The sequence below is a fragment of the Spea bombifrons genome, chromosome 4, assembly GCF_027358695.1.
Source record: "Spea bombifrons isolate aSpeBom1 chromosome 4, aSpeBom1.2.pri, whole genome shotgun sequence".
Classification (NCBI taxonomy): domain Eukaryota; kingdom Metazoa; phylum Chordata; class Amphibia; order Anura; family Pelobatidae; genus Spea; species Spea bombifrons.
Genome location: NC_071090.1, coordinates 7,847,725 through 7,859,460, shown reverse-complemented (window position 1 = coordinate 7,859,460; position 11,736 = coordinate 7,847,725). Strand labels below are relative to the sequence as shown.

At 39.9% G+C, this 11,736-nt stretch overlaps 1 protein-coding gene across 1 annotated transcript; it reads right to left on the bottom strand.

Moving 5' to 3' along the window:
- Positions 1-5,030: 5,030 nt before the first annotated feature.
- On the bottom strand, positions 5,031-10,562 carry BPGM (bisphosphoglycerate mutase). The gene is made up of 3 exons (XM_053465557.1): positions 10,399-10,562; positions 6,333-6,979; positions 5,031-5,564 (listed from the first exon to the last, which is right to left on the bottom strand). Exons 2-3 carry the CDS (start codon positions 6,931-6,933, stop codon positions 5,386-5,388), a joined length of 780 nt encoding a protein of 259 aa, XP_053321532.1. The 5' UTR covers positions 6,934-6,979; positions 10,399-10,562; the 3' UTR covers positions 5,031-5,385.
- Positions 10,563-11,736: the final 1,174 nt, after the last annotated feature.

Here is an 11,736-nt window from a genome sequence, read left to right as displayed (position 1 = left end):
TGAGTCATTAAATAGAATCTACATTATCCGCTATTAAAGGGTTCATATTTCAACAGTTTAAAAACCATCTGATTTAGAATGTTCCCAGATATGGCTATATAAAATTTTTTTAAGTTTCCCAAAAAACATGAAGAGATTTGGCCCTTACAGGCATCCTGTGAGCGTAGCTAAGTGTTAAAAAGTGAATTCATTTAGCAAAACTCTATACTAAAGTATATATACACTTTACTTATTTCAAAAATTATCTTGCCAAATAGTTTACACCACCGTTATTTCTTGTTAAAAACCTGTATTTATTTTATTTAACTGTCCCCATAAAAATCACATTTAATTTTCACAAAAAAATGTGTTTTATGATATATTGTTAATGTTGATTTCATAAATAAAATAATATTTTGAAAGTTAAAAAAAAAAACAATTGTACATCAATTTGTTGTTATGGATAAATAGCTTTTAATTGACATCATGGGAAACACCCCCATTTTAATGGCACCTAATGTGTTAAGGATGCTTTGTAGTTTGCTAGCAACTACCCAATTTTGAATAGGGAACAGGTCAATGTCGCAGGCTAAGCCATTCCACCCCCTCCGCATCCCCAGGTGTCATTCCTGCCACAATAGCCTTTTTTTGACATCTTTGCTCTTGTTGTGATTACCATTGCCTCTTTGTGATATGTTTCACATCAATGCATGAATGATTGTTGGTGCTGCGCTGCTTACATATGTACAAGAGTTGTGATGTCTCAGGTGTGCTATTTTTATTGACGGTACAAACGTGACGCCTGTACATTCATGGTGAAACTGTCGACGCTTCTCTTCTGTGCTGCGTCACAGATGGCTGTATATACGACATGTCTGTCCTGTCTTTGAACCAACTCAATCAAGCAGCTCCTATCCTAATGTAATTAGAGGTGGGATTGTGTATGGGGAAGGCAGATAATTGATAACAGAAGGGGGCTATGACTGGGGACCGGGTGATAATTGGGAGAGAATGGGTAGGCAGATTATGGCTGAAGAATGGAAATGGGATAGGTCTGTAGAGGGATATCAATATTTAAGTATTTAAATAACCATCAGGTCTTTTTTTTACCTGGCCCCACAATAGGAACAGAACTCCAGGTAAGAAAATAAGCGCATCCAGCTAATTTCATACGGTGAAGCAACATGTTTTGGCTGAAGGTGAATAAGGAGAATTAAAAGCTTAAATTTCACAAAACAAATGTTAACAGCAATTCAATAACGGATAATTAACTTGAGTTCCTGATTGTGAAAGGGGCACAAAAATCTAAAAGGGAGGTTCACAAAAAGCACCACAAAAAAATGGAATGAAGGTACAGTGCTGTGAAAAAGTATTTGCCCCATTCCCGATTTTGTTTTATTGTTTGCTTATTGCCACACTTAAATGTTTCAGATCATCCAAATAATTTTAAGACAATGTGAGTAAACACAAAATGCAGCTTTTAAATGATGGTTTCATTTATTGAAGGTAGAGTTTATCAAAACCTATATGACCCAGGCAAGAAAGTAATTCCCCCCCTAAACCTAATAACTGGTTGGAATACTCTTGGCTTGCGATAACTGGCAGTAAGTATTTTACACGGCCGCTCTTCTTGGCAGCTACTGCTGTGGGGCAGCCCAAGATTCTCCAAAATTAACAGTGGCTTGAATAAAAAAAACTAATGTTGCCTCGCTCTACTGCCCTAAAATCTGATAGAATCCTAACTTAACCACAGAGGTCAAACAACTAACAGGGATCCCAAGTGTAACGTGAATGGAGTGTAAACCACTAAGCCCGACGCATTTCCCTGTGATCGTCCTCACGGCTTTGTGCCGTCCTTTAACCTCTGTGGTCAAGCGAGGATCTTATTATATTTTAGGGCAGCTGAGACAACATTAGTTATTAGTTATTTTGGGGGAATATTGTGCTGCTCCAACAGTGTAAAATCTTAACATGGAGGTCCTTGGGATTTACCTAATGTCAGGAAGGTTTACTTTACTGAGAGGTGGTGGATAAGTGGAACAGTCACCTAGCAGAAGTGGTAGAGGCTATAATACAGAGAAGTAATTTAAAAACATACATAGGATGGTCATATGGCTCCTGAATCTAAGACAAGACCAAAGACTGATTAACAAACACTTTATGGGCAGAGGAACAAGTGTTACCAAACTAACACATCTTATAAAAACGACCTAACAGAGGATAACTAATATACAGATGACAATTAACTATTTCAGTTCCAGTAAGGAAAACTATGCATTAATTTACTTCTACAGACAAGCATATTATGTTATAATTTAGGGCAGCTTCTATTGCAGGCACTGTGTACACAACACAATTTATTCTCTGCACCTGCACACTCTTTCAATCAATAACTCCCCTCTCCCTTTCTTGTCAATATTGTCTCTGCAGCTGCACAGAGAGATCAGAGGAGACAAGTAAACAGCTGAAGAAGGTGGGTGAGCAGGTGAGGGGGAGCAGCTATAAGGCACAGGGAGAGAGCACACACATGGCAAAACCCCAAGAGAAGGTTGTGGGGATATGGTAGAGGGAAGACTAGGAGGATTAGGGCAGGGGGCACAAAAGGAAGCAGAGAGTCGAGTCACCGACAGGACTGAGGATTAGGCAGGGGGCACACAGAAAGAGATATATTTTTGTTGTTTCAGAGTAAACACAGCCCCCTGAATTTTTTCTGAACCAAAAGGGCAGGAAAAGAAATTGAGTGCCCAAAAACAAATGGGTCAAACATTTGTCCGAAAAGAATTTTGGCCTCATTCACAAGTTTAATAGCACCTAATCTTTAGCACAAAAGCGTAAGAGTAACATTTCAATCCTAGCCTTTACTCATATATTTGTGAGCAACAAAACAGCACAATATTGGATTAATCATATTTTGGGAGAAGATTTTCTAGGATAAAAGACTCCTGTGTGCGTGTAAAGCACTTCCATTGAATTCAATAGGAGTGTTTTCCTGCCACTGATAGGTCGGCAAGAAGGGCTGAAGCTTCTGTCAGGTTAGAGCTTTATTTTATTTTTGAGAAAGATTCCATATTAAAGTATTAACATGCAATACTTGGGATGTTAAGGACATTACCTCTACTTAATCAAATATACTCAACATTATCTTATAGGCCTAAAAGTTAAATAACATTCATGCTTTACCTACCCCTTCCGCATTGTTTCTCAGATGAAAATAGTTATTTTAGAAGTAGTTATACAGGTTTTACACGCATGTATCAGCTATGTTGACTAGGAAAGAGTTTCCATTTAGTTCGTGATTTGTCTCGCCTAAACGACAAAATGTTGAACGTCAAAATTAAAAAAAAATTAAACTCAAGGGTGTATAGAGTTAATCAGGAGTTTGCCATTTTGATTTTCAGTATGCATTAGGAAAGGAACAAAAACAAGCTTTTGGCTCAATGTGATTAAACTCACGGCAACCCTTCAGAAAACATAACAGGTTATCTTTATTGAGCAGCAGGCTCGGACTGGTCATCTGGGCAAACGCCTGGTGGGTCACTGGCCAACATCGCTCCATACTCTGCCGATCTGTTGCAAGTGCTGAGGGTGGCTATTGGCTGGATACGCCAGCCCTCACGCTGCGTGAGCATGTAGGGTCATCGGCTGTAGTTTTGTCACTTGGTGGACATTGGCCTTAAAGTGCCAGTGCATCCCCAGGCCAGTCCTGTAGTCCAGTATATCATATGTGCTTTTTGCGATACAAGTGAGAGAGACTCCAATTAACCTTTCAAGTGTCAAAGCGGGGGTGTAAATTCTTAATACAGAAGAGAAAAAAAAACAAACAAAAAAGTATCCACAGATCTAAGGAAACAATAGAATGTGTATGAAGGTTGCATTGGTGTGAGAAGACAGGAATAGTTTACATATTAGTAAGTAAAAAAAAATAAAAAAAAAGTATTTCTTACAGCAAAACAGACATTTCTTTGGCTCAAAATATGTTTAATTTTACATGGGTTTGTCCAACTAGACATTTTAATTTCTGGAGAAGAGAAAAACAAAATATTTTAAAGTTTATAAAAATATTAACTTTCCTAAACGTTTAAAACACAGAAATGCAAATTTGACCTTTAAATGTCCAAAAGTGCTGTGATCTCTGAAGTGCCTATGGGTGGCAAGCTTATAACAACATACCCGTCTGAACATAGCCGAGGTCAACAGTGAATGCTACATATAGTAGGTACTCCGAAAACAAAGGGAACATGCTAAAATAAGGGCCACCGTCCACGTCGCGTAGATAAATTGATTCTGGTCACCCTTCCACGACACAACACGGGGGGTTATTTAGGAACAGTTTTAAAAGGTGGATTTATTAACATAGTAATCAAAAGAATCGCCCAACCGGCATTTTGCAATGGCACTATAGGAATTACTTAGACATGATGGACCTATTACTATAGCTTCCTATAGAATGTTGTATTCTATAGGGCGCTATAGTCATAGGTCCATCATATCCAAGCAATACCTATAGTGGCGTTACAAAGAACACAGTCAGTTATGGATTCACAACATCCAGGGGCTCACATCAACCCCTTAATGACAAAGCCCGTGCATTGTTTTCAATGGGTTTAGGGACCGCCCGTTGTCCTTAAGGGGTTAAAAAAGCCCAAACCTGTCTGCGGATATAGTATTTGTTCTCTTGCTCCTAACTACTTAGACCCATGTGCCTGCACCTCATTAAAAGACTAAAGCTAGAACAAACAGAGCACCGGCTTTGGATGTGAAATCAGAATTCATCAGCATTGATGGCGATCTTGTAACACACCTTCAACAAAGATAAAAAATTCTGCAAAAAGGAAGAAAACAGAAAAATAAAAGCAAAATGGGAAAAAAAAACACTATACACTAAGGTGCAGACTAGATCATTAATACCCAGAATATTAGGAAGTGCCTTCTACAACATAAACAATACGCAAAATATACATATACAAAATATAGAACTATATACACTACCATTCAAAAGTTTGGGGTCACTTAGATATTTCCTAGTTTTTGAAAGAAAAGCGGATTGTGAATGTGGTAAATGACTATTATAGCTGGAAACGATTTTTTTTTTAATGGAATACCGTCATAGACATACAGAGGCCCTTCATCACTCCTGTGTTCCAATGGCACGTTGTGTTCGCTGATCCAAGTTTATGTTTAAGAGGCTAACCGATCGTTAGAAACACACTTTTGCTATTTTGTTACAGCTAGAAATATTCCTATTTTCGATGAAAACAGCTATATGACCCCAAACGTTTCACAGTAGCGTATGTTTGAAAAACAATTAAAACAAAACAGAAAATAACTATTTACAGGATTTGCTACAAATTACACAAAACACTGGAAAATCCCCTCAAGCAAATGCCACGGAAGTAAACAAAGGAACTAATTCTTGGTAGGTTTCACTTTGCCTTGATCCTCCACTTTTTTGATGGCAGCTTGGATGGCCTGCTGATCGCCCAGGAACACGTGAGGCTTAACCGGGTGCAGGTTTTCATCAAGTTCTAGGAGCACAGGAACGCCAGTCGGAAGAGAAATGTTTATTATGTCTGTATCAGAAATACCTGTTGAATTACAGAAGAACAAAGAAGGACGGGTGTTATTATAAAGCGCTATATATAAAAACCAGGTTAGAATAATTAGTCCAATAGACTCTGTGCAAATATATTTTATTAATATTTAATAATAATCATTTTTATATTTCGTGCTTAAGAGTATCTTTAAGATGTAAAATAACGTATTACACAATTTATTCCCCAGCTGTAATCAAAGTTCCGGTTTATACATAAAGTGAGAAAAAAGGCTATATCCTAGGAGACGCTCGCAAGAAGCATGAACTTGGCTTTGTAAAGGTCAGCAAGTAGTGATTAAATAACCAGATACTCTTACACATTGAACTTTCCTTCCAAGTCCACTGCGTTACACGCCAAGTGCCAGCAGCCTACTATAATATATCACATATACATACACACACATACACATCCCACAGAAAAATATAATAATAAAATACATAGAAATGAATGAAGGCCGTTTTAAAAGGTCAGTTTGATCCATTTTTTGATGGAAAGGCGCGCTTCCCAACGTGTGTTTTTTGCCTTTAAAGTGACATCACCATTCACAAACACACACACACACACAAAGTTGTATTCTCCTATAGTATTATGCACACAATCAAAATAATTTGTCAGCACTTGTGGTCTAGTGCTTGTTAGGAATTTGTACATGGTCTGACTCCAAATTGTTTCAAATGATCACCCAAGCTTAGTCACGAGCCACAATAGCTTAGCTTTTTTTTTTTTGGAGGGGGGTGTTGGGGGGGGTGGAGTGCATACCTTCTAAATGCTTTAACAATGCCCTTGTGCTGTTTCCATGGGCAGATATAAGAACATTTTTGCCTTGTTTAATTTGTGGTGCAATCACATCATTCCAGTAGGGGAGAAGTCTCTCTATGACTTGCTTCAAGCTCTCCGATTTTGGCAGCTTTTCCTCTTGTATATCGCAACGAGAGTACCTCCGATCTGTGTGTATTACTTGGTAATAGGGATGGCTCTCGTCTATCGGCGGAGGAGCGACATCGTAGCTTCTCCTCCACATCTTCACTTGTTCTTCACCATGGTTCAACGCCAGGTCTGCTCGGTTGAGACCAATCAGCGCCCCGTAATGCCTCTCGTTCAGTCTCCAAGAACTCTGTACCGGAACCCACTCCTGTCCCAGCTCTTGCAACACCAGCCACGCTGTTTGTATAGAACGACTCAGTACCGAAGTGAAGACCACATCAAACTCAAAACCCAACGACTTAAGATGTTTTCCGCACATTTCCGCTTCCTTTATTCCGTCGAGACTCAGCTTCTGATCAACCCAGCTGCAAAAGCGGTTTTCAACAGTCCAGGCACCTTCGCCATGCCTCAACATAACAAGTTTATACTTTGACATCGTGGCTTGGGGCTCCCTTTCTGGCCAAGTACCTAGTCGGTTTTACCTAGGAGAAATAAAAAAAATAAATGAATTAATATATTTTAGGAGTCTTTAGTAACACCACCACCTGAAAACCAAAATTCAGGATGTGACACGCGAATGTAAATGACCAGTTTCACATATACTTTTGTTCTAAAAACAAGTTTATTTGTAGCCACAGTCTCCAAGACAACAGGTTAAAAATATACTAGTTTACAGATGTGCAGCAAGCCACGATGAAGGAAGTCTTGCGGTTAAAGTGGACCACTGAAACTTCGTAATAAGACCAATGTTGCAACGTACCCTGAAATAAGCGTATAATCTCTCAGACGTGCGATACACATTTTGGCCGGTTCTAAGTCTATTGAATCCCCAGAGCAGAATTTCTTAAAGGATAAGAGGTCACCCAAAATGTGGTTGCCACTCAGTGATGTCTACACTTCTTCAATTTGAACTTGAAAACTGGCTGCTCATATATCCTGTGGTGTTGGTTTTATGAGGAGACCCTTGAATGGGTGTTATCAGATAAAAAAAAAAGGTATACGTTCAAGGATGGTGCCCACCACTCGGTACTAGCGACAGCTTCTGAAGGTGGTGGAGGTATGAGCTGAGCTGGCTGAGGGATAGCGTGTGCGCATGCATGTATACGTATATACAACACCGTGGTGTTTCATAGCTAGACCTGTTCCTTCAGAATAAAAGCCCTGGATACTTACTGTCCGTTTATCAAATTTAAAAAAAAAAATTAAGACAAAGAACAAATTTTAAAGGCATTACACAAATGTGATCAATGTTTTGGGGGGGGGTTGCATTCTTAAGTGAAGCATAAAAGAGGAATTAGCGATTTTAAAGAAGTTTTAATGGAACAGATTAGTGTCCATATAGAATAATCAATGAAGAACGTGGATCAAAGTACTTTAACACGCATTCTTCAACCTGTTGGGAATTAAAAAGGTACTTATCTGAAGGAAAAGCTGCAGCTCCAGAGCTGCAGTTCTTCCTTCATAGTCTACTTTACCTGTGGCTACTTCAGGCAGCCAGCGAGTAAAGCACTCACACTGAAATCAGGACATGTATGTGGTGGTCTCGTTAGCCCCCTGGAGCTTGCTGTCAGGGAGTACAGCACGAGGGCATTTTGGCAAGCAGGAGTTGAGTTTTTGGCTTAGAAAGCAGCAAACTTATATTGGGGGGATTCTGCAGAGCCCCTCTGTACAGGAGGACAAAATGAATATTAAGGGGGACATACAGCTATCATATTCACGAAAGGGCCCCTTGAATATTTTGCGTGTATTCGGATGTCTCTCGACAGCTGATTTTACGTTAAGCTAAACCCTTATAAACAAATATCTGCAAATCTATTCTTCGTGCGTCCCGAGTGCTTTTCCTGCGAACATAAATGATAAGAATTCTTACAAATAATTAGGAAAGTCTTGTGGCTTATATCCCGGGGCTCTTCTCCCCCCCCCTCCGGGGTTCTCCTTAATACTCATCTTGCTCAGATATACACCAGGCTGGGGCCTGTAGCCTCGTGATTGTCTTTAAAGATAGAGATATCTACAACCAAAAGGCGCGTGCGACACAACGACTCGCTCTGGGGCAACAATTCACAATCTCTTCCAAACAGAAGATCAGATAAAAACGCTGCCCCTTCACGTTGGGAGGTTCGTAAACTAAAAAAAAAATCCACGAGAATGAAGAATATAGCTTTTCAGTGAAATGTAGCGAAGTGGACACAACTCCAGCGGTCTCAAGAGCGGCAGACAGGCAACCATGTTTGGGTACCTCCTCCTTCAGCTCCATCCAGGTGTTGCATTAAACACCTGGACACCAAATGTATAGAGAAGATGCTAAAGCATTTTGGTGTCACCGTATATATTACAAATAACCGGGGGGGCACGAGTCAACATTTTATCAGATCTATTTTTCAGAGAAATGGTTTCATTTGAGTGTTTATTGGTTTGGCAAACTGGGAGCTTGATGGGAAAATCTGTGACCTCGGATACCCTGAAAAAACCATATCTGATTCTAGGTCTCGTTCTATGAATAATCCGGTCCGCTAAAAAGTTATTATAATATATTTAAAATTTTAAATTTTAAGTCTTGGGTAGATGCTTAATTCTTAAAGTTTATTTCACTGGTTGCTATGGGGTTAAGACTACTTTTCACATTTACAATATTAGATTTATTATTATTATTATCCCCGTTCAAAAATTATGTACATTTTCAAAACGTGTGAACGCTAAGAATAACATATTGTTGTTTCCATGTTGGCTGGAGTATGAGAGAGAAAAAAAAAAATCAAGAGTATTTGGAGGTGCCAAACATGGTTTATGGAGATTGTATGTATGTTTGTATGTATGTACGTACGTACGTACGTACATACGTACACACACACACACACACACAGTAGGTAATTCCATATCATACATATCATTGTGGCAGTTTTAGGCACTGTACCGTTATAAATCCCCCTCAATTGATCCAGTTCTCCAAAGCTGGGATAAATAATGGATAATTACATTAAACCTGGGGTAATAAAACCAAACCACAAAAGTCCTGATTCCACCTTTGCATGAATTCTGTAATGCAGATACATACATAAACATACACATAAACACACCCACCCACACATATAAACATACATATATATATATATATATATATATATATATATATATATATATACACACACACACACACACATACGCACGCCCACACATTATATATATATATATATATATATATATTATATAAACATACATATACACACACGCGTGTAACATGCACACATGTATCTCTTATTTCACTGCCTGGAAACAAATAAAGGTCTCAGTGACTCGCGCCGCTTTTTACTGAGATGATTCTATAAACAGGAAAATCGCAGACTAAAATTTCCTGTAACAGCTCAGACAAACACACAGATGCCAACGCAAGGAAGTAGCTTCTTAACAGCGCACAGCGGCAAACGAAATGGAAACTTACAGCGGCTGGCCCGGTTAGATTGCGAGCTCTAGGGCCAAGGGCGCCCTAAATTGTTTACAAACAGAACAGAATAATATACAAGTCTGCTAAAAACACACACGCCTCGATGAATGACTTCATTGTACAGTCCTGCTAAGCATTGTGTGCAGTAATACAGCAGCATAAACATTGCAATCAACCAATCATAAGAATGCATGGATAGTTATGAGTTTGGTGGGGAGGAATAAGGCAAGCACCTAAGGATGCAGTACATGCACATTGCTGATGGGCAATTTGGGCACTTGCACTGCAAGCAGGGTGGATGTATGCTGTTGTCTGGGCTCTGCAGAGCAGGGGGGTGTTGTTAGGATGCTCTGCACTGCATGTAAAGTGTTGGCTGCACAGCAGCCCATGTTGCCCTGCAAGCTTGTGTTTAAATGCTGCTATGTGCAGGTCTGTGTGTGTTGTGCAGGCTGTGTTTACCTGCAGAGCCTGTTGTGCTGCAGATCCAGCTGGCCTGAGCTGTGTATGGCTGTTAGTGCCTCCAGGTCTTGCTGTGCTGCAGAGCCCTGTGCGCCGGGTCTGCTCTGCTGTGCTGCGGATCCCCCCTCTTTCTGTTTTAGGCTGCAGCAGCCAGACTCCCTTTTCCTCTCGCTGTCCTTATTAGTCCCGCCTACTTGTAAGCATTGATTGGCAATCGTTATAGCAAATTGGAAGCGAGAAGCGTAGATGAGCCAATCACAAGGCTGCTGTGTTGCTGATCTGTGTAGCTGCGGCTCTGTCTGCTCCTTGGCGCTCTTTGCAGACGGTTTGAGGAGAGTCTCTGCTGATGTAACGAGTGACAGACTCTCTGCGAATATGAGTTTATTGGCCTCATTAATATTTGTGAAATATTATTTATATAGCAACATTTTCTGACAAACTTTGCAAAAAAAAAAAATATTCAGGGCCTCCCACAGATTTGGGCTCCAGATTTGCCTCTTGTGTATTGCTATAGGGTTACAAATGTGCCCCTGTGTAGAGAATTTATGAGCAAATGAAGTACGACGAATCAGTACTTGGCACAGGCCTCGGTATAAATAATATGGCGTCCAGCAAAAGCAATAATCAAATTAAGTCTGCTGCAAATGCAATGGGACTGTTGCAGAAACATAGAATTTGACAGAAGATAACGGTTCGGCCCATTTCGTCTGCATGTTTATAATGGTTTTGGTTACTGGTGTTCAAGAACAATGAGAAGGTCTATGGGACCTGTCGGAAATTATCTTCAGTGTGGCTAGTGATAAAAGATGGGTGTTGGTCCAAAACAGATGACAGAATCTAAAGTACAAGTACCTGTATGCATTAGGCTAGGTTTCCACTTGTTTTTTTTTGCTAAAAACGCCAATTCAGCCACACTGCGTTTTTTTGAAAAAAACGCTGCAGCCAGATGTTAGCTGTTCTTCAATAGGAAATCGCACAATGCCATATCCACTTGGCGTTTTTCTGTTTGCCGTTTTTTTCAGTCCTCTTTGGCGTTTTTCTGCCTTTTTGGGCTCTGGCAGTTTTTCAAAATCGCAGCATGTTGACACTGGCATTTTTTGCAAGGAAATCTTGGCGTTTTTCTCCAATAGAAGTCTGGGAGAGAAAAAACACCATGAAAAAGCCATGTGGGTTTTGCCTTGTCCTGCGTGCCAAAAGCAACAGCAAACAATTTGCACCATCATTTGGGGCCAATCTTCCTAGAGGAGCAGACATTCGGAATAAAGCATGCCTTACAAACCACAGAAAAGAGACAAAAGGGTCCGCCGGGGCGTGTTTAAGTAGAACTCTACCAAGGAA

Excerpts from the sequence above, each read along its gene's own strand:
- BPGM (XM_053465557.1), bottom strand. The coding sequence starts at position 6,933 with ATGTCAAAGTATAAACTTGTTATGTTGAGGCATGGCGAAGGTGCCTGG. Across the intron at positions 5,565-6,332 it reads ATTGTTAAAGCATTTAGAAG|GTATTTCTGATACAGACATA; the intron begins GTATGCACTCCA and ends GTAATTCAACAG.